At 39.4% G+C, this 24,116-nt stretch overlaps 1 protein-coding gene across 20 annotated transcripts in view; it reads left to right on the forward strand.

The window, feature by feature from the left end:
* Positions 1-24,116, forward strand: part of EYA1 (EYA transcriptional coactivator and phosphatase 1) — a 229,512-nt gene that overhangs the window by 140,849 nt on the left and 64,547 nt on the right. For 12 of the 20 annotated variants that reach the window (XM_075920528.1, XM_075920531.1, XM_075920529.1 and 9 more), the window contains 4 exons: positions 4,514-4,651; positions 14,744-14,826; positions 15,224-15,410; positions 23,207-23,349. In XM_075920528.1, the coding sequence (XP_075776643.1) occupies positions 4,514-4,651; positions 14,744-14,826; positions 15,224-15,410; positions 23,207-23,349 (551 nt within the window). The remainder of the gene's footprint in view (positions 1-4,513; positions 4,652-14,743; positions 14,827-15,223; positions 15,411-23,206; positions 23,350-24,116) is intronic. The other 8 variants (XM_014577731.3, XM_006131516.4, XM_075920534.1 and 5 more) reach the window with 3 other exon arrangements.

Consider the following 24,116-nt stretch of genomic DNA (forward strand, 5'->3'; position numbering starts at 1 on the left):
GAGCTTTAGAATGGGTTTTTCCTCTATTTAATATGACAACTGTTCATGCACGTGTTTGTAGTAAAAAATGTACATTGCATTCCCTTTTGCTGTGGGGAAAACTTAGTATATGTACTTACTGGAGTCTAATTAAGAATGTACATGACAAATGTGACTCAGATAAATCCACATCAACTCTCATAATCTCCCAAGGAATACTTGCTTTTATCTTTTATTTCTATTTTTTAATGCTGCCTTTAATTGAAACCATGGAAACAGATAGGTTAAAGGTTTTAGAAATGGACAAAGGGGAAATGTAAAATTTAAGGAGCTAGTACTGCCTTCTCTTACTCCTCTTAGGCTGTGTCTAGACTGCAGGTTTTTTTTTTAAAAAGTAGCCTTTTTTCGAAAAAACTTCACCTCCATCTAGACTACAGCCGCATTCTTTCAAAATTAAATCGAAAGACCGTGGCTTTTCTTTCGATGGCGGTACTCCTCTTTCACGAAGAAGAACGCCTTTTTTCGAAAGTGTTCTTTTGAAAAAAGGTGTTCTGGAATGCAAACAGGGCTTTTTCAAAAGAGAACATCCAGACTGCCTAGGTGCTCTTTTTCGAAAAAGCGGCTCACTTTTTCGAAAGAAGAGGTTGCAGTCTAGACGCTCTCTTTCGGAAGAGGTTTTTTTGAAAGATTCTTTTGAAAGAGGCTTGTAGTCTAGACATACCCTTGATGTCAGTCAGAATTGTGCAATCCAAGTGTATACCAGGGCAAATGGGAAATATTGGGATTTATGCTAAATTGGTATAAATTAGGGTAGTTTCGGTGAACCTGATCAAGGTCTTCTGACTTATATCTGCTGAGGATCTGACCCAAGAAGTCTAATTTGAGTAATTTTGGAATTTGAATTAAATGCCATTAAGGCTTTGAAATGCTGATGTTATGATGATATATAATCCAATTACATTTTTCACATTGTTTCTATAAGTATTGCATATGTTGATATATATTACAAAATAAATAGCTAGAAACATAGTTCATGTACTTCAACTCTCTTCTATATATTTTAAACATCTAAAAACTTTGGATATTTAAGATATATTTTCAGTGATAATATATTTTTCTGATTACATTTTGTAATGGTATGTTTCTCTTGTTTCTCTATTGGTCCTTGGTTATTTGTGGTGGGTTGGGCAGCCCAGATGATTGTTTATTTGGTTCCCTTGGTCTTTCTGTGTGAAATCCTAGTCTCATTAAAGTCAGTGGTACAACTTGCAATGACTTCAATGGGCCTTGAATTTCACCTTCTCAGTTTAATTGCCTTCCTGTTACCAGTGCTCTGTGTGTGAGTTGCTCAGTTTGGCTGCTGCTAGCTGGTTTGGCTACCATGCCTATCTAGCCTCTTGCTGCTTTTTTTCCCCTGCCCCAGCCAACCACTTCTTTTAAAAACTGAAAAACTGACTAAGCCATAGGTCTTATTGCATTTTTTTATTTTCCTACATGTCCATCTCAGTGTTCAACAAAGTGTCTCTTACCTTGTAGTTTGACACTATTATTAAGAAACAAACATAGGCTGTGTCTAGGCTGCAAAGCTTTTCTGGGATACCTCTGGTATCCCGGAAAAGCTCTACCGTGTCCAGGGAACGTGTCTGCTTTTTTGGAAACGTTTCTGAAAAAGTGAGTGCGTTCTTTCAGCATCTGTGTATTCCTCTTGGTGAGAGGAATAAGAGATGTTCCAAAACAGAAGGTTTTTCTGAAATTTGTCCCCATGTAGATGGGCCAAATTTCAGAAAAGTTTCTTCCAGGGGGAAAAAATAGCAGAAAAAGATACGCAAATTGCGATTCACAATTTGCGTATCTTTTTCCAATAAAACTCTGCAGTCTAGACATAGCCATAGTGTGGGAGTTGACATAAGGGTATTTACTCATGTATAGATACATTTAAGTACATCTTTAAGCCCCAGTTGTGCAGTCGGTGTTCACATGATAGATCACACTGCAGATAATGGAACTGCTATGTGCACAAAGCAAGCAGAACTTGAGTCTTATTAAAGACAACATTCTCCTCCCAAATCTATATGTGGCATCATTTTGTAAAGATGCTACTGTGCCAATGAGTGTAGTTAATCTACCTCCATGGGAGGCAGTAGCTCCAGCAAGGGGAGAAGTCCTCAGGGATTTCTCATGCTCCTGAGCGATGTATTTACATTGATGTAAGTTTATAGTTTAAACCTGACATGGGACTTACTGAAGATGCACTTTTTCAAAATTTGAAAGACCACATCATCAAAAATCCCAGATGATATTTATTAATTTTTATGTCACCTTTAATTGAGATGGAAAATTAAAATCCCAGCATTTTCTCAATTTCCCAATTAAGGCAGTTGTGGGGAAGGTGCTGCTCTGAAGGCAGAGGGAGCACCACTCACAGCACTATTTAAATATCTGCCAGGAAAAGGTCCAGTCTATCTCTTTCTCACCTTTTACATCTCCATCATGCTGAAATCATGGAAGCAGGAAGTGGAGTGGAAGGAAATACCACTGACAAGTGGTTCCAAGGGAGCTGCTGCCTTTGGTATATTTGCAGAGCTACTGAGGAGACTGGAGAAGTGTAGCTTTTCATTTCCTGAATCACTCTACTGCTGTCTGCCTGTGTGTTCCCATAGTGGTATGTTCACCAGTTTCTTCTCCCCCTTGATCCTGATAGTACCTTCACAACAACACCTTCTTATATTTCCTTGCATGTCTAGACTAGTGAAAAGAGAAGAAGAGCTGGTCAGTGAAAACACTGAAAGAAAGCATGCAGGGAGTTTTTGGGAGTCACGAGGGAAAAGTTTTCTCTCCCTACTCCGTAAGAGTCTGCAAAAGGGCCAGAACTGGAAGCTATCAGTGGCACATTATCTACCGTCTTCTGTCTGTCAAAGTCCCTTTTCTGCACTATGTTGGAAGGGACATGAACTAGGAGAAATGCTCCCTTCAGAGACTGGGATTGAAGCAAGGGCTAAAATTTCTAAAGTTGATCTCAATTTAAACTAATTAAAAAAATCAAATAAGCATTTCTATGATCTGTTGAATTATAAAAGATGTGGTAATGTCCCTGGGAATTATTGATACCAGCACTATAAAGTGGAAGTTCCACAGTGGGACCATATGTCAGATTCATCATTAAAATTTAATTGCAGGGTGAAATAGAAGCGGAAAGGGAAAAGCGAGGGGAAACAACCCTTATTTAAACACAAATTACTTTGGCAGTTATGCAGAAGGAATTATAAAAAAAATGAAGGGTCATAACTTCAAAATGGGTGTCTCAGGAGCACATGAAAAAAATGCAGTCATGCATGTAGGACATAACTGCATATTGTATAAGTGTAATGACTTTTGGCACCTCTCCCCTTTACACATCATAGGACTTGAGTTTTTAAGACTTGACCCAAAAGGTAAATGGATTTATAGTTTGTCATTTACAAATGAGTATTACTCATCCACACTTTATAATTCACCCCAAATAGTGGTGGCCTCTGAGCAAAGAGGTAATCACAGACAGCTGCAATAAGATCGGAGTCTAGTCTTACATTACTCATATTATTACTATGTTTCTAAGACTATTATTTTTGTAAACTATGCATTGTGAAATACCGCTATTAGCTACAATTAAACTATGCTGTCCAGATAATGTGATTTTTTTGTGATGTCTATTCCTCATATCTATTGCTCATACATTTCGGTCCTGATCCAAAGCCTGATGAAGTCAGTGCAAGTCTTTACATTTCACTAGATGTTGGATCAGCCTGAATATTGTTATAGCATAATTTTAAAAGATTTTTCCTGTCATTAGTGCAGATTAATGAAGCTTAGCTGTATCTTCCCTGTCTGAGAGTTCCTTTCTCAGGCATATTTAGCATCCTGTGTGTCTATTTTGGTCTATTGGTTAAAAGAGTGTATGTTTTACAGTACACATCAATTTTGAAAAGGCATATTATGTGCTAACAGGCCTAATTTAATAACTTAAAAATTTAAAAAGTTTTTCTTTTTAAAATACTGTAAAAGCCTCTTTGGAGCTGTGTAGTTAAATGTAGGTCTGTTTAATCCTTTAGCCATAAATATTACAGAATGCAAATCTCAATTGTTATGTAATGAAAAAGTGTGTTATGTTACACTTCATTGAAACTATATGAAATTGGTGTTCTGCCATGTATGAAATTCATGAACTTATGGAAATGTTAGCTTCTGACTGAGTTGGCAGGAAATGAATAAAAATATATGCAACTTTCTATAAAGGGCAACTTGCCATATATTCATTTCTCTTGCAATTTTTTATTTTTAAATACCACAGTTTTGAGCTGAAACTTCACTGGTGAATTGACATTAACCTGCAGCTTCTCTTCCTTACCTCCACTGCACATAGTGCTAGCACCATTACAAAAATGCATGCAGTGATTACTAAGCAGGTGTATGTTTAAAGTACTGCTAATTATGTGAATTTATTTTCTGTCAGTGTTTGAATATGAACAAATAGATTTGCTATCACTAACTGATTTAGGTGCATTGTGGGCAGGCATCAAGACAGAAGGTGGATTGTCACAATCACAGTCACCTGGACAGACAGGATTTCTTAGCTATGGGACAAGCTTTAGCACTCCACAGCCAGGACAGGCACCATATAGCTACCAAATGCAAGGTGTGTATACATATGTATTATATTTATAGTTTCATTGTTCTATTCATTATTCCTTTTAGAATAAAACAAATAACAGTTTAGGATAGAATTTTCAAAAGTGTCTAGCATTGGCTTAACTCTGCTGTCATTACTCTCAGTGATAAAACTCCCACTGACTTTAATGGGAGCAGAGTCAGGCCAACCCTCTGTACTAACGAAAATTTCACCCTTAATGATTAAACTAGCGTTTTAATGTTGATACTCTAGTCTCATTACGACAAATAATTTTATCTTCTGAAATATGAATTTATGTGCTTCAGAGCATAGTACTGGAAAAAAATGTCATGATTATGAATATAGGAAGTGACAAGAGTTAACTTAATACCTGAGTCTGTTTTCTCTATCTTTAAAACAAGTAAGTATTTTTTATTCATTTCAGAGCCTTTGTATGAGTTAGTTAACATTTTATAGTATTTTGAAGCTTTATATGTGCTAATATTGTTAATTATATTTTTCTAGATGTGCTTATTTGCTTGTTTTAAATATGTCATTAAAATACATTTCTTCTGTGTTATAAATTTAGCATGCATATTTCTACCTCCATTATTCACTGACTGAGTGTGGTTAGTTCTCGAATCTGACCATCCATCCAGGCCAAAATTTTTATACGTGGCCTCTTGTTTTGTGTGCCAAATATGGAACATCTTTGACCTGATTTTCAGAGATGCAGAGTACACATTCTTCAGTTGCAATTAGTAGGAGTTGTTGGGGCTATGCACCTTTGAAAAGAAGGGTATGCATGCCTCAGGCTCCCAAAATTGAAGGCTGTTTCAGAAAATGTTGGCATCAGTTTTTATGATACCTCTTACAGTTTCTACATGTAATTAACTCTCTATCAGATGTTCTGAAGCAGACATGCATTACTGGATTAAGTGGACAAGGCTTGACTTACGTTTGACAGCTTTTAAGGAGTATTGAGCCAACCCTTAGTTCAGATTCAGCAGAGCAGCTGCAGTATTGAAAAGGTAATCATCTGACACATAGCTTCTTAAGTATAGATCTAGGTACGCTGCATCCCAGCGGGCAGGAGACAAGCCAGAGCCAAATTAGTATGTTTACTTTTATCTATATGGTAATTAAAAGCGTTCTAGCCCAAATGGGAATAATGAAAACCAGGTATTGGTTTTACTGTCCAATGATGGCCATATCATCAGAACTGAAGGAGACTAACTTGCTGGAGTAAGAGTTCAGAATACTCATGGGTGATTATACAAGGAATTCCCAGAAAGCAGAGTCTGTCAATAAAATATATAATCCATTCTCACTAGGAAATACTTGTGCTGAAGAGCATAGTGGTGGTAGAGCTGCTGGTGGTGTTAACAATTTGTATTTCAGTAGTGCTTTGGTGCCACAGTCATGCATCAGGACCTTAATGTGCTCAGCATTGTATAGCTACCTCACAAAAATTCAATCCATGCCCCAAAGAATTTAGGGCCAGATTTTTATAGGTATTTAAGCATCTAAGACCTTTGGAAGCTAGACATGTAGATATATTTAAGAATCTGGTTTTTGGAATCTAAGATGAATAAAACACTGTGGAGCAAAACAGTATGAGAATGAGATGATGCTAGTTAGCATGATAGACAGTGGTCACAGCATCCCAGATGCTTAACTATTATTGAGATTTTTGTAGTCATCATGGCAGAGAATAACTTTAAGGAGGGGTTTGAGGGCAATTAGAGAGGTTTTGCCAGCTGTTTATAGGAAGTTCCATGGGAAACAGTGAGAAGCTACTTGTTGGAAAATTTACAAATGAGCGATAGAAACTGGCATCATTAGCAAAGCACAGGCAAGAGACAACCTGGCAGTGGTGTATGGGAGGTGATAACTAAAACTGGCAAGTGATACAGTGAATGGGGATGAAAAGGAATGATGACATGATTGAAATGATGAGCTAGGGAAATGTCCTTTGCAGCAGGTTTTTGTTTGGATATAAGAAGGGCAAGATGTGTCAGAGAATGGAATTTGAAATATTGGAAACCTGAAATGATGAGGTCATGGATAAGAGCTTTAATAGTGTGGATGAAGAGGAAAGGACGGATATTAAAGATATTATCTAAGCAGCAGCAGCAAGATTTAAAAACTGCCTGGATGGAAAGATCTAGAGAACTCGATCAAAGATAAGGTTTACGAGAGTGAGTGACAGGGAGGATGATGGTGGTACGTACAGGGACTTAGAAGAGAGCGGCTTTGAAGTTCTTCTTTTGTATGGTGAAACTTAAAGTGATGGCTAGACACCCACAAGGAGAAGTCAGAACAACAGGCCACAATTTTGTTTTGACCAGAAGGAGAAAAATGAAGAGTGAAGGCTGCTCTCGCCCAGATTGGTTAACCTTAACTGGTTAGCCTCACATGTTCAGTTAACCATTTAACTGGGTAAACATTCACATCCCTACTACAAACTAAATCCAGACAAACCCACAGTAAACAATATTTTATAGGGTTTTTCGACACAACACTTTTCTTGTCCTTATCTTTTTAGTGTATCTTTTAATTAGGTTAATTTAACTTTGAACTATCTTAATGTTGAGGGATAGATCTTCATGGGGGGATTGTAGTTAATGTGCATGTATTTAGGGGTAGAGAGGTTATTTTGCTTCTCTATTTGGAAGAACCATAGAAATGATTAAATATGCCTTAGAATAAATAATAGCTTAATTAATGTATCTTAACAAAGAGAAGGTTAAGGAGTGGCTTGAGTACAGTCTCTAAGTACTACACAGGGAAGAGTGCATAATGGTTTTGAGTCAAGCAGGCAAAGGTATAACAGGGTCATAAGGATGGAAGTTGAAGCAAGACAAACTGAGACCAGAAATATGGTGTGTATGTTTAACCTCTGGAACAATTTACCCAGGATCATGATGGATTCACCATCACTGACCATTTTAAAATCAAGATTAAATGGCTTTTAAAAATATTTCTTGACTTCTAGGAACAATTTTGGGGAAGTTCTATGACCTGTGTTATATAGGAGCTCAGACTATATGATCCCAGTGATCCCTTCTTATCCTCGTGTCTGTGAATCTATTAACTGTTCAGTCTGACTTAATCGGTGCAAGGAATAAACAAGAATATTTGTTTCCCTTTCACAATTTTAGTTCTAGAAATTCAGCAGTTTCAAAGCTGAAACTGTTATTTAAGTTTGGAATGAAGCTTTCCCCACACAAAACCCAGTCATTGGTGTTTGTGCAGAGACTTCCACAGAGGGGAGAGATTTATTTTCTCCCTCTTCTCTGTGAGTGCATGAGCAGGTTCTTAATGCAGCCTTTCCTTGGAGGTCTTCATCCCAGTAGTGGGGTTTCGGAGCACTAGATCAACATTATAGATCCCAATGTCTCCCCCATAAAGAGCTCCCCAGACTGGTGACTCTGGGACCACTGTGGTATCCCTATCTGTTGCAGGTAAGGCTGCAGATAACCCTGAACTGCTGGTATGCCTGCACTGCTCCATGCCTTCTCCCTACTTTGTATCAGGATTACTACATGCACCTATAGCACATAAATTATATGGAGTCCCCTGTGCTAACCCTTCCCATTTGAAGCAAATAGGACTATAAATATGCTGTATCTGTAGGGCATGTGTAGCACAATGCTTTTCCTGTGTGTACTGAAATTCTGGCAGGGTGAGTAGCTAAACAACAACTAAGGGAAAAGCTGCCAAATTTGAAAATTATGAGGCATATGGCTGTACTAGTATCTGCACAGACATTATCTTGGGACTCAGGCTTCTGTTTGTTTTGAATTTTTCATTCTTACTTTCAGAGATGGGAAGTTATTTGTTCTTAACTACCTTGCTTCTCACTCCCCTTTTGATAAGAACTCTGAAATATGGTCCTTGGGCTCTGAGTCATGTAAGCCGTGTCATTGGTGGCAAATGACCACTCACTTGAATAAAGACTGTAGGCCTGAGCCATAGTTTCTGAACTGAGAGTATGTTTGTGGGGAATGCTCAGTCAGAATAAATGGAATAGGGAGAATGCTGGGGTCGGAGGTTAGAAAATGTAAAGGGATCAAAAGCGGAGAGAAGGACCACACTTGGAACTAAGCAATTCTGTTTTTTAAAAAAGTAAATATACACCTTTTTCTGTATGTAATTGTGTATATTACTTTGTATCAATGTATCATTCAGCTGTACTGATTTTAAATTTATGTGTGGGGCTGCTCTTTTAGTTACAAATTGTTATGATTCAGAATATACTAACTAATGGGGTTGGGAATTCATCCATAAAAAAGTAAATGTTATGGAATTTAGTTAATATTTTGGAGTTTAAAAATATTGTGCTGGTTGGCCAAGAAGTCACTTGGGCAAATAGGGGGAGAGTTTGCCAAGGAGTTTTAAACAGTATAAGAAAGAGAAAGAAACTTTGACTTTAAATAGCCCATCTGGTCTTCAGAGTACAGCTGTCCAGGGAAAAACCCAACTTCTGCCAGGCTATGTCTATACAGGCAGTCCCTGACTTACGCGGATCCGACTTACGTCAGATCCGCACTTACGAACGGGGCTTTGCTCGGGTGTCCCTGGTCTGTTGGGGGGAGAGGGAGGTCCAGGGCGACAGGAGCAAAGCCACACAGGCGGCATCCTGCCGCCTGTGCGGCTTTGCTCGGGAGCAAAGGCGCAAAGCCACACGGGCGGTGGGGTTCCTCCGCCTGTGCGGCTTTGCTCAGATCTCCCTGGTCTGCTGGGGGGGGGAGGGGGCGCAGCTAGTGCGCCCCCCCCCCCCAGCAGGCCAGGCTTTTGTTGCGGGACGCCTCGGGTAGAGCAGCTGGGGTGCTGCCGGGTTGGTCCTGTGGGAACCTACCGGGCAGCGCCCCAGCTGTTCTGTCCCAGGCTCCAGATTCAGCAGCTGTTGAAACTGATCAGGCTGATTCCAGGAAGCTGGGGGCAGAGCAACTCTGCCTCCGGCTTCCTGCAGTCAGCCCCTGGTCAGTTTCAGTGGCAGCAGCTGAATCTGGAGCCAGTTCTGACTTGCATACAAATTCAACTTAAGAACAAACCTATAGTCCCTATCTTATACGTAACCCGGGGACTGCCTGTACTGCACATCAATTTTGAAATAAGCTATTCCGGAATAGTTATTCCAAAATAGCTTATTTCGAAAGAGCACATCTACACTACAGAGAAGCCTAGAATTTAGTCTAGGGCAGGCTTCTCTAATGTCAACATGCTATCTTGATTTAGAGTCCCAGGAGGAATAACTTAGAATGGCCCTGGGGAGAGGCTATTTCAGAATAGCAGAAGAGCCTCTACACATGCCTTATTTCGAAACAGCTGTTTTGGAATAGGCATTATTCCTCGTAGAATGAGGTTTACAGATTTTGGAATAAGCCGTCCGTTAGTTCGAAATTATTTCAAAATAACGGAATGCCTGTGTAGACACTGACATAGTTATTTTGGAATAACGGCCGTTCTTCTGAAATAACTTTTCTATGTAGACATACTCCCATGTATATACTGTGCCCTGATGATAGACATACCCTATGGCAAGGAGGTTGATAAAGGAAATCAAGTGGACTTCTGTAGAAAATACACAGGGGTTGATGTCCTGCCTATCATAGAAGTACTGGAGAAAAGTTCTACACATGGGAGCTGCATACTAGTCCCAGCCGGTTCCAGTATTCTTCATATACTGACTGAGATTTCTAGCTTTAATGTGGGTCCTTGTTCTTTGCAAATTAGACCTTTGACCTGCAATTTACAGCTTTATCACATTAGAAGTCCTGTAGTTGGCCAGCTTGTTAAAGTAAGTCTGTATAGTTCATAAATATTCATGGCTCTTTGTTTGTTCATCTAATACAAGAAGATTATGCTTTGTGCCATGACACAACTGATCAAAAATGTGGCAAAATTGAAGTATTGTAAAAATAACTTTAGGCTAGTAGCCCTGGGTGGCCCACACAGCAGTTTATAAGAAACCTGTTTCATGTTTGTTACGGTCTATGAGGCCCCCACTTCTCCTCCATAGGAGACAATACTGGCCATAGGATGAAAGAGGGGTGGTTGTTGTTTTTTGGGGGGGAGGGTGATATGTTGACCAGAGTGCAGTTCCTTTTTTTTGTTTGCTCTTGTACATTTTCTGCCAACACACATTGTGAAAAGATAACGTAGTAACTAAAAAACTTTTAAAATATGAGAGGCATTGTATTTTTTTTAGAATAATTTGAATGACAATCCTGAAATGCTTGTAGATGTGTTTCTAAATCATTGAATTTTTGTTAAAAATAACATTTTCTCTAAATGTGGCATTGATGGAAGTAAAAAAAAAATAAAAAAAGCTAGAAAACTTTCACATCTTCATTCTGGCTCTTTGGCTTACAGTGTAAAAAACAGTGTTGATCCTTAAACTTTCAATGAAATTTAAATTCTTGTATTTTTTCCATTAGTACTGTTTCTCTGTACATTGTGCTAATCATGGATGCAAACTCTACTGCCAAAGCAGTTTGATTTAGCTCATATATTTATAAGATTCTTATCAACCATTGTACAGCCCCCACAGTAATAGTAAAAAGCAATAAAGGTTTATAGGAAAAAGTGTTTCTTATGGTTACTGTCTCTTGCACTACACTAAATTGTATTTTTATTCAGAACACTGTTAGACCTCCTCTACACCCAATACATTCGAGGTCTTTGGTGGCCACAGAGTATGCAGGTTTTTTTTATTAACATTCACACTTGAATCGTTTTAGTATTTTTGCCCCATGATTTTGTGGATATACATTGTTCCTGCTGGAGAGCTTAAAAAGTGTATGTGTTGGGGAAAGCGGGGGGAAGCAAGCACCCAGATCTGTACTCCTTGAAGGTAATGTATATTTTAGATATGCAAGAAATGCTGCTTTCCTAAGCCTGAAAATAGTTCAGAGTATGTTTTTACTATTTTCATCTCATCATTTCTTTTTTAATCCAAATCTGTAACAGCATTAGAACCACCAAGGCTGTACTGTTTCTCTTTTTTTAAATCACAGGATTATGTCAACAAATTGCACCACAAACATTCTCAACAATTTTTGTGGTCACTATGATTTTGATAGTGGCAATTTAGCCAATAGTATAATGTTTGGCAGTGCAAGGGAGCAATGAATTCATACGCCCCTCTTTCTGTTTTATTTTGCCCTAGGTTCTTCTCCCTTGGTCACGTATATCTTTATTTACATTATATTTCAAAACTGAGTTGAAGAAGGGGAAGCTATAAATAAACAATACAGATTAATTTGCAGCTTCTCTGTATTCTTTTTCCTTCTGCCAGTGCAACTTCTGCAGTTCTGCCATACAAAGTCCCTGTGTATCCATGTGTCTCACCTTGCAGCAGTGTTGCAGCTGGGTGCATACACAGTGAATGCAATCCATTTGAAATGGGGTTGCTGCCCTTTTAGAGCCACTGCTCCTCGAATTAGACATTAAACATCTGTTCATCTATGGTGGCTGGTGGTGAGGAAGTGTGTGTTCATTCAGTCTTTGGCACCTATGTTGATAGTCCATGTAGTATATTTATTTTTCCTGGTGTCATGGCCAATAACCCTTTTTGAAAAGGTTTACTGCCTAAGGAAACCTAGGATCAATTAGTGAACCGTAATAGCTTTCACAACTGGACAAGCTTGTAAGCTGCTTATAGCAGGGACTGAGTCTTCATCTGTGTTTCTAAAGGAGTGAGAACAATGTCAGCTCTCAACTGGTGGCAGTGTTTGGCCTGATTCTGAAATGAGCCGCAGACCCAAACTCCTGTGGCCCTCAGAATCAGGCTTGTGGGTACTGCATTATTGTTTTGGTTTTGTTTTGTTTTTTGAAAAAAGAACTTTAAAAGCTCATTACTTTATATATTTATACTTTATTTTATATATATATTAGAGATTTGTCTGTCTGAGTCCATCTGTCTGTCTCTTTGTAAGTCTGTTTGTTATCTAAACGGTAACAGCTGGGACCACCAGATTTGGTATGCAGCTTTCTCTTATCCTAACTTAAAGCAAGGTCAAAGTTTGGCTGTGCCAGGACAATGGGATGTGCCTGGAATTCAATTGTTTTCCGTAAAATGGAAAGCAAGGGGGCAGAGAGGCGGGATGCTATAGTGATCACTGGGACAGGTACACCAAGAAGGGTGAGGCTAGCTGGGGACTGATCTTGCCAGCTACTGGCCCAAGTAAGTGGCTCCTCTGCCCCAAACTCCTCCCTCAGTGCTGCACTTCCCCCCCACCACCACCACCAGCCCTGACCCTCACCCCACAAAAGCCAGACACCTCCCACCGGGCCACCCCTCTGCCTCCCCAGGCCAGCTGGCCTGCTTAGACCCTCCTCCATCCCCTGGGATGGGCCTGGGAAGCACTGGACAGAAGCTTCCACTCTCCCCACCTGGCCCTAGACCAGGCTCAAGGAGTACCAGCAGGAGACCTGCACAGCCCCTTCCCCACTCCTGGACCAGACCTGGGCAACCCTGGGTAAGTCTTCTAATAAGAACATAACTGGGTCAGACAAATGGTCCATCTACCTTAGTATCTTCTCCCCCACAGTGCCAGAGCTTCAGGAGGAGTGTACAGAACGTGGCAACTGGGGTGATCTTCCCATGTTTTCCCCTCCTCTTCACTTCTGGCAGTCAAAAGCTCAGGGTCACCCGAGGCATGAGGATGCATTCCCTGTTCATCCTGACTAATAGTTTTCGATGGTCCTGTCCTCTGTGAACTTATCTAGTTCTTTTTTGAAGCCAGTTATACTTTTGGCCTCACGGCATCCCATGGCAATGAATTCTATAGGTTAATTGTGCATTATGTGAAAAAAATATTTTGTCTTGTCTGTTACATACTGGCCGCTTATTTAGTTACGTGCCACCTGGCTTTTGTGTTGTGGAAAAGAATATATAACCCCTCCGTATGCACTCCTTCCACAGCGTTCATGATTCAGGACCTCTATCATATTCCTCCCTTAATTGCCTCTTTTCAAAGCTGAAGAGTCCTAGTCCTTGTTATCTCTTCTTGTATGGCAGTCCATTTCATCCCTTGATCATGTATGTTGCCTTTTTCTGAAACTTTTCCAGTTCCCTTATATCCTTTTTTAAGATGGGACAATGAGCACTGGACACAGTATTCAAGGTGTGAGCATGCCCTGGATTTCTATAGTGGCATTGTGATACCTTTGATCTTACTTTTTATCCCTTTCCTTAGTAGTTCCTATCATAGTTAGCCTTTTTGACTGCCGTGGATTGTGCTGAAGTGCTCAAAGTGATTCTAGGACAGGGTGGGCAAAAGAGGGTCCGCAGGCTGAATCCCGCCCACCAAGCAGTTTGATCCGGCCAGTGGCCACCCTGCCACTCCCCACCCCCAGGCTAATTGAGACTTGGGAGCAGGGGGGAAGTCTCCTCCCCCCACCAGGGGCACACGGCATCAGAGGGAAATGCCAACTGTTCAAAACAGCTAGCAGCTCCCTCTACGCATCGTGTGCCCCTGACCAGGGCAGGAGTGAGGGGCAAAGACTTTGTGATAGCTCCACCATCTCCAGGCCAATCAGGGCCTGAGGGTGGGGGAGCATACAAAGTCTCCTCCCCCTGCCAGGGACAAGCTGCACCTAGAGGGAATAGCCACCTTCCACCCAAGGCCATGCCCATTCAGGGGGTAGTTCACAATCACTGCCATCGTGAAGTGACCTCCCCCCCCCAAAAAAAATTATTGCTCACCCTTGTTCTAGAGTCTCCTTTTTAATGGTAACAGATACTGTCACTGTGTATGTGTAGTTGGGATTCTTTTTTTCCAATGTGCTTTACTTTGCACTTGTCAAGTGTTAAATACATAAAGTCTGACAGACATTACATGAGACCAAACCAAAGATATTTCTAAATTTGTTCCTATTCCATTCTGCACATTTCAGCTGTTCCATCAGACTAACTTTTTCTTCTTAAACAATAACTACGTAATGAAATGTAGGGGGTCAGAAATAATGAATTATAACTTGACCTGTTTCTACATGTTTATATTGATGACAACCATAGTGGCCAACATGTGGGAAGTATTCCAAGTTTGCTGTGATGAAGTTATTTTCCGAAAGAGTGTTTTAGTAATTAACATAATTTCATTTCAGGGAGCAGCTTTACAACATCATCAGGAATATATGCAGGAAATAATTCACTCACAAATTCTACTGGATTTAATAGTTCACAGCAGGTAAATTCATACATAAAATTAAATGAAAGTTTGGCAAAACTGTATTTCACACGAGCAAGTTATCCAGTGCTTGCCCTTCGAAAATACTGAGCTCAGGAGATTTTGCTAAGAAAGAGAATGTCGTTTCAAGGGAATTTTTTCCTTACTTGTTACCCGATAAAAGAACAAGCTATATAATTACAATAGTATATCTCATATTCTGTTTGTGCAAGAAAATGTACTAAAAGTATGTGAAAGTTAGGTTTGCTTTTACAATCTTATGTTTGTCATCTCTACTGTGTAAAGTCCAGTGAAGACAGTGGAACACAGACATGTGTTTTTACTTATATTTTGGAATGTATACTAAAAAGTAGCAAAACCTTGAAAGAAAAGTCTGATGTTGCTTTTTCTCTGGTAGGAATATCCATCTTATCCTAGTTTTGGCCAGGGTCAGTATGCACAGTATTATAATAGTTCATCATACCCTTCACATTATATGACAAGCAGCAACACCAGCCCAACACCACCTTCCACAAATGCAACATACCAGCTTCAAGAACCACCATCTGGTGTCACCAGTCAAGCAGTTACAGATCCTGCAGCAGGTAATTACATGGATTTTATAATCCCCATGGGTCACATTTCTGTAAGTTGAAAGGTTTGGGAGTTTGTTTTTGTTTTGTTTAGGGAGGGGGTTGAAGTTTTTTCAACATCTTTAATGTATGGTATCTCTAGTCTTTAAAGTGCTACATAGTCCTGTATTTCGATTTAGATAGAGCATTGGTTAAGAAAATTTAAGACAATATTTAAATAAGGTTTTCAAGAGAAATACACTGTAATTTGTATTTATTTGCAATACTACTAACACATTTATTTTAAATTGTATGATATGGGAAAGTCTTTATACTGGGCCAAGTTCTGAGTCTCTTACACTCAGTGTTTACTTAGGTAAAACCCCATTAATTTTGTGTGAATAAATAAGTAATGCATAAAAAGCAAAAAGACTTTCAAGATTTAACCCATTGTACATTCTGAAAGATTGTCTGTGTTGCACATATTATAAGCAAAACCCATAATAATCTCTGTAAGGAATAGTTAAATGGGAAGTATTCTTGCAATCTTAAGGAAACATTTTCAGTGGCTTTATAACATTCCCCATCTTCTTTGCTGAAATGTGGCAGTCTTTAATTTACTCCTTTTTGCAGGTTAGAGTCAAAGTGGGCCACCTGTTTTAGAAATGAAGAGTAAAAAAATGTCTTTTTCATATTTAAAGTTATGTGAAAAAAAGTTGCGTGTGGGGGGGGAGAGGGTTAATATTTCAAGAATATTGATGATAGATCATAGAAGCTTGACATTTCTCAAGGAAAAGTTCCTAGGCTGTAGATTTGCATCTCAGTGGTAGAGTAAAAATCCAGTGATTATTTGGAAAAGTTATAAAAGTTCTTAAACATACTTTGCACATACACAATGGGTTTTGTAATGTGATCTGCCAACATTCTACCAGTTTTGTGCATTAATACAAAGCTCAAGAAAATTTAGGCGGCGCTGTTCCTTTCTGTATGGTTAGTGAAGGTAAGTTGGGAAGAAAGAAGGATACATAGAGGAGGAGATAGGATTCTTTCAGTACAGTACATGTGAATGTGTATGGAAGGCAGCTAGATTCACTTGTGCTTCCTTTTGTTGTTTAATACTCTAAGTGGCTTACTGAAGTGTAATGACTTCAGATGTTATTAAGAAAACATCCCCCTTACTTCAGACAAGTTTTAAATTTTATCAAAATATATTTACCTTGTAATTCTGATTCAGGAAATAATTTTCTAAATTTTTGTTGGGAAAGTTTAAACTTTATGTTGTTTTTCTTTTTAAAAGTGATATTCTCAGTTTAAACAGGAGCCCTATCCTGCCTTACTTAAAATTAGTGACACATTCAAAGCTTCATTTAATATTTCAGACCTCCAGTATCTTCACAAGTCTTGTTGAGGTCTTTGTGTCAGCTGCTTTTTAAAAGACCTGTGTCTAGCTAAAGTCTTTCTGAGAGATGAGGAATTGTCTGAGGTGACATAAGGTGTGGTCTATAAACTTGCAAAGAAAAGTAATTATTGGTGTAGTTTTCTTCACAGGGGGATGGCCTGTGTCCTCCATCCAACCCTCTTTCTGCTTCCCTTTCACTCTCTGACAATGGAATCTATACATGTGGTTGCAATTGTTACCAACCCTGTCATTGCTCCATGTCATATCCTTTGTTCAGCTTGCTATTCTTCTCTCTTGGGTGTGATAAGTTGACAGGGATAGCTTTGTAATTGAGATATTTGTGTTACGGATTTAATGACTAAAGGCAAGTTTATAACTTATCCCAGACACTACCCAGGGGGGTGATGCAGCTATATCACAGGTAGCTGCAAATAAAGGAACACACAGCCTTTGCAGGGTAACATGTCCAGATATCCCTATATTAGGGGCTTTCTTCATACATTACTGTACCTTCCTGGGAGAAAAAAATGCCCAGTTTTTTCACACTTGCTATGTGGTCACCCCACTGGAGGGGGCCTCTAAGCCATCCTTGTTCAGGGGCAGGGCATGAATGCAGCCTTGTCTTTGACCTGAACAGCACAATTGAGATAGTATGTCAACAGAAGAAGATATACGGTTAGCACAGATTGCTTCCCTTCCTGCTCCATCTTGAAACAAGGAGGGAATCAGAAACTAGGTGGTGATTCTGAGTCACAATCTAGTTCCTGACCTGAGGCAGAACAACACTGTATTGCTGCTTAGTCGGGGCTTATGGCAATTGCAGTTGAACTTCTACAGTATTTTAAAGACACATTGCTGGTATATCGTACCCAAATGTGTGAGGCCCTTCAGAGAACATGGAAAAAGACATGGTCCCAGGTCTGAAGTGCTTACCATCAAAGCTTGCTGTTGTACAGCATGTGAATGCACTTAATTTTACTCAGATAAGCAGGTCTTTAAAAGTCAGTGGTACTATTCACATGGATAAACGCTTGCAGAATGGTTGCAGTCATGATTACGGGATGATTTATTCATGTGCATACACACCTTTTGGGTTCTCCTGCATTTTAAAAATGAAATTTTGGGAGGTGGAGACAGGATGAATATACAGCTGCAGCATTGGAAATGCACTGCTATAGCATTTCAGTGTAAACGCTGCTTGCGCCAACAGAAGAACTCTTCTATTGACCAAGCGCTGTCTATCCCTTAGCAGCAGGGCCAACAGCCACTGTGGGTCCAGAGGCAAAGTCTGTGGGGGAAGGGGGCAGCATCACACCCTTGAAAGGGGTGGAGTCCTGGGTGGAAGGTGCAGAGCTGAGGGTATTCAGCCTTTACCCTCCCCACCCAGCCCTAAGAATGCTGTGGAGCAGTGGTGAAGCACTCCCACAATATTTCAAAGGGGTCCCAAGTTCCTGACCGCTGCCGTTACTGCTGGGACCCTAGGTAGACCCTTTTGCCCCCCAATCCTACCCCCGTCGGTGGTCCTGTACCTGGGGTTGGTTGGTTTAACTATATTGCTCAAGAATTTAGATTTTTTGAGGTATCTTGACCTAATTTTGTATGTATACCATGCCTCATTCTAGAGCCACTGAAGTGTGAACAGCATGTGTCTGTCCTGCATGCAATCCTTGGAGTCTTTAGGCAAGTCATTTACTAGAGTGACTATGTAACAGGAGGAGTATTAATTATAAAAGTTTAACATCTCTAGAGGAAAAAAACATAATTTTAAAGTAGCTACAGTTTAGAAAATGACTAATTTCTATAGGGTTTTGGTATTTAACTTTACTATGGAAACATTTTCTCTCCCATATCCATCTTTCATCATGGTTTGTGACAGTTTGTGCAGTTCTAGATTAAGTTTTATATATTTTATATTGTGCTAAATAATTTAGTGTAGAAACAGTGAACAACTCAGAGTTACCTTCCTATCTTACATGAAACCACAGTCATAATTTATTAAGTTACATTTCCAGGCAGAAAGAGTTGCATTATTCTTGAGAATGACCCCTATTAGATTTTCCTGCTTTCCATACTACAATATGTTTGAAAGACATTGCAGGTTGTTTTTATATTGCTTACACAATGCAACATCAAACAACGATAAAAACTCTGTTAGTCTGCTAAAATTATTCTGAACCACAGGTTACTGATTTATCTCCATAGGCTAAACATTATTCCACGCTCAGCGTTTCAAAATAAAAAGCCACTTTGACTCCTTCTCCTTATCAGATTTCACAACAGTAAATAAGAAGTAGGTGAGTAAACCAGAGCCATGAGTTTATATAGGCAAGGTCTTTCCATAATAACGGAACAGAAATATATGCTGTAGAAGAGTGATGTTAAATGCTATATTTACATTTTTGTAGTGTTTTAATCTTATTTATGGATTTTCCCCAAAAATATAGAAGATGAAACGTATCACATATAGATGTAGGAGGGAAATATGGTGTCTATATATGTTTTCTCTCTCTCACACACACAGAGAGAGAGAAAACATGAAATATTTATAATACCCAGGGTAGATATATTACATACAATTATGAGGATCATAAAGGTACGTTGAGTATTATTCCTATTTACCTTTTCTGATGAACAAGAAAGCATTCAATTAAACTGAAGAGAGCAGATTTAAAACCAATTAAAGGAAATATTTCTCACAACCCATTAATTCAAGGAACTCCTTGCTACAAGATAGCCTGAGGACAAATGTAAAATATATAGATAGAACATTCATAATTATTTTCATTAGGATTAAAAAAAATTAGAAGAAAGATAAAACATTGAATTATTGGAGCACCTTTAGGTACGTAGTATAGTACCTGTCCATTGCAGGGTTTCTTGCACCCTTTTTTCAAGCCACACTTTTTTTGAAGCTGCTGAAAGGGAAAAGACTCTGAGGCCCACTATTCTGATTGTTTGAGCAATTCCTGTACTTTTGTTAACATGCTAAAAGTAAAGTTATATCAAAATGATACACTAAATCAAAGTCTAGCAGAAACTTGAAATAAGCAGGCAATAACCCTTATCAGTGGTAGTGGTGTAATTTAGTCAGACATCATTGCAATAAGCAAATATATAAGAATTTAAAATTTAGAGAATCCCCAAATTAATACTTACCCAAAAGAATTTACACTTACTGTTCTTTAAAAATCCTAAATTCTCTAATCTGACTATTTAAATATCAAAGGTCATGAATAAAACAAAAAAAAAAAGCAGTCGTGTATCACTTTAAAGACTAGAAGATGGTTTATTAGGTGATGAGCTTTTATGGGGCAGACCTACTTCCTCTGCCCCACGAAAACTCATCACCTAATAAACCATCTTGTTAGTCTTTAAAGTGCTACATGACTGCTTTTTTTTGTTTGTTTTTCCAAAATCAGACTAACACGGCTACCTCTCCATTACTTTTAAAGGTCATGAAGTTTCCCAGTATTAACTTGACTTTTATTATGCCCCATTCCTCTAAAAGTATCCATACAGGCCACCATCTATCTGGGGCATGGGTCATAGTGTTAAGTATTTTCTACACAGTAAGTTGACTGAACTTGTCTGTCAGTGAAAGTGGAAACATCTTCATTTCTCTGACACACATATACACATACACACTCCTTTAGGTACATTTACTCTTATAATTTATCCAAATTTTCAATTACATTTTCCCCATGTTAACCATCCACATATATTTTTTTATCTTATTTAAGATAATCGATATGTACCCAGACACAGCTGCCAATTTTTTTAGTTCCTAGGGGTATTCAAACCACCACTCCACTCAGGCCCCTCCCCCACTCCACTCTTTCCTCCAAACCCTCACCCCCTCACTGGCTCTTTCCATCCCCGCCCCACCCTCTTCCTGTTGCCGCTTCTCCTCCTTGCTCACCATGCCTCTTGTACAACAATGAACAGCTGATCACTGGTTGGGGCGGAGGAGGGAAGAAGCTGATCAGTAGTGCTACACCTGGGTACTGAGTACCCACTATATTTTCCCTGGATGCTCTAGCCCCAAAGAACCCAGATTCAGCATCTGTGTACTGAGACAACAGGAATTTGTCATCTTGGGTAGCTGGGCTCTATGGTCAGGATTTTCAAAAATTAGGTATGGTTTGAACCTCTCTAATCTGGGACTCTCTGCTCCAGCAACAACCCATGGTCTGGCAACAACCTACCGGACCATGGATGTTCCAGGCCAGAGAGTCCTACTGGAAGCCCTGCGGGCTGGCAGGCCAGTGAGCTGCTAGTGGTGGGGCTGCCCATCAGGGCTGGGAGCCCAGTGACAGAGCTGCTAGTTGAAGTGCCGGCAGCCTGGCAGCAAGACTGCAGGGCTGCCTGGTGGGGCCAGGAGCCCGGCCTGCAACAGGGGAGGGGCTGCTTAGGAGGCTGGCAGCCAGGCCAGGACAGAAGGGGCCAGTCGCAAGGGGGCCAGAAATAACCTTATCTGGGTCCAGTCAGGTTCCGAGAGTGCCAGAACAGGGAAAGTTAGATGACTAAATATATTTTCAGATGTTCAACTCCAGTTGAATTTACAGGAGTTACAAGTGTTCATCGCCTCTGGAACTGAGGCCTCACCTCCAGAAAGATTTATTAAATAAATGTCAGTTATTGGGTCAGAACACTTTTAGCACAGATTTTCTCTATATTTTTCTTTTTTTTATTCTTCAGTTAAAATTTACTGCTATTAGAAAATTAAAGATGAATGTAAGGTTAAAAATAGGGGGTTATTATTTGAAAGCATGTGTTTGAATTAATTTACTATAATGTATTACTTATGATGTCATCTCCCAGGAAGAAGACTGTTTTCAGTCAAAATATTAATTTAAATATTATGTGGAAATGTACTATACAATGGAGTTTATCTTGGAATGTACGTCAGCTGTTGTTTAGACAATGACATTTTTAAAGTTTAAATAAGTGAATCCAACAATGACTTTTTTGTGTTTTCTTGGAAGATTACATATCTGTTTTTCTCTTCAGTCATGTAGCTTTATACATTTGAATTATTTTTATAGTTCAATACAAACATGACCATATATTAGATTTGAGTCCCATTTGGACATTCTCTCATATTGTTTAACATTATACATTTTATTCCAGTTGTTTTTTCTTCTAAAATATTTCAAGTTAATTTAGTTGTTTAAGTTAAGTGAAAATTTGAGGACCAAACACGTAGTTTTGAGAATATCAGCTTTGTTTATTCAGTGCACAAGATCCTTATTTGTTTGAGTCATTCTGACTAGTCGCATTGATTTTAATGATTTTTGGATCATTAATTTAATCAAACATTTGAATTCATTAGAAGAAAGGGTTACTTCTGTGAGAAGGGATTGCCATACATCTGTCCAAACTGCTGCACTTTGTTTATGTACAGATAGACTGCTATACATTAGGGATCTGAATGACTAGTCAACTATCCGATAAGCAAATGCTGATCGGATAGTTGACATGCACAGACCCCTGGGCTCCACACAGTGCTGCTGCTTTGAATTGCCGCCAATGTTTCAGAGTGGCAACGCTGCATGAAGCCTTGGGTCTGCTGCTTTGAAATGCTGTGTGTAACTCAGGGCCAGATGGGAGTCCCTTGCAGGCCCCAGGCTGCATGCTGCATCTCAAAGTCTTGCCAGAAGAATATTGTTTTGCCACAAGAATGTTTTCAGCAAAACTTATCAGGCCTTTACTTACATTTCTAACGATCATAAACAGTTTTGTATAAACATTTTCCTAAAATATAATACATCATGCATTTGTTAGGAAAGATTCTGTGTCCAATTTTGAAATTATTCATCCAGTAATTTCAGTGTTGAAGAGTCTTTGAAGAATATATGAATCCTTCAAAAAATCAAGGTTAAAATGTAATCCTTATTTTGAGCAGTCCAGCATCATATTGTGATTAAAAACAATTTATTTGAACCAAAAAAGGTGACATCTGAAAATAGAACTCATTAACTTTCCAATTCTTAAAAGTTTTGAGGATTGGCTATTAAGACTTCTAATCTTTTCCATTTTCAATGTGACTTCACACTCGCAAATCATTGTGGAGATAATAGAAAAAGGATGTGTTGAAAATTTGGCCCAGAATGAAATTAACAGCAGTGAAAAAAATTATTCCAAATTGCAACAAACTTAAAAATTTTGATAGGGATTTTGGAGAAGGATTAGAGGTGTTTTCCTGTGTATCATTTGGAGTTGTGAAGATTTTCTGGAGTTTTTCCATTTTTGTTTGTTTATTATTGGTATAATGCTGCTTAATGGCTATCATAACCCTAATTATTGTCAGTGCACTAAGAGCTTTAGTACCGATGTTATATTTTTACATCAAATCTAAAGAAATAAAAGAAAGTAAAAACTGACCTTTTGGATTTTGAATTGAAAGGTGAAAGTTATTTCTGTATTACAGCAGAGTACAGCACAATCCACAGTCCATCAACACCCATTAAAGATTCTGATTCAGATAGATTGCGTCGTAGTTCTGATGGAAAGTCACGTGGGCGAGGCAGAAGAAACAATAACCCTTCTCCGCTGCCTGACTCTGACCTAGAGGTATGTTTTATGCCTTGTATTTACTGCAAACTCTGATATCTTTCAGTTACTTTGAAGAGAGAAATTTATATAAAGATCAGCAGGGCCACTGACAGCAATTTGAGGCCCCAGCACAGAACTGTCAGTGGGTCCCCACACACGCACAAGATGCACACATGGTTCACCTGACACTCTAGGTGGTAATGCAACTCCATTGGTTGGAGCCCAGCGAGCAGCTGGCCATGTTGCTAGGCATGCTCTTCTGTCATGATCAGGGCTTCCATATGCCTGCCCAGTAGGGTTGCCAACTGTCTCATCAGGTGAACCCAAAGATCCTTGCCCTGCCCATGCCCCTGTCCTTGCCTGAGGCCAGACCCATCTCCCACCACTGCTCACTCTCTCCCCCTTCCTTCATTGCTCACTGTCCCCCACCCTTACTCCCTTTCACCAGCCTGGAGCAGGAGGTTAGAGTACAGAAGGAGTCTGTTTTGGGACCGGTTCTCTTCAATATCTTCAACAATTTAGATATTGGCATAGAGAGTACACTAATTAAGTTTGCAGATGATATGAAGCTGGGAGGGGAGGCAACTGCTTTGGAGGACAGGGTCATAATTCAGAATGATCTGGACAAACTGGAGAAATGGTCTGAAGTAAATAGGGTGAAGTTTAATAAGGACAAATGCAAAGTGCTCCACTTAGGAACAATCAGTCTCACATATACAAAATGGGAAGTGACTCTCTAAGAAGGAGTACTGCAGAAAGGATCTAGGGGTCATAGTGGACCGCAA

The sequence above is a fragment of the Pelodiscus sinensis genome, chromosome 2 (assembly GCF_049634645.1).
Source record: "Pelodiscus sinensis isolate JC-2024 chromosome 2, ASM4963464v1, whole genome shotgun sequence".
In the NCBI taxonomy this organism is placed as follows: Eukaryota; Metazoa; Chordata; order Testudines; family Trionychidae; genus Pelodiscus; species Pelodiscus sinensis.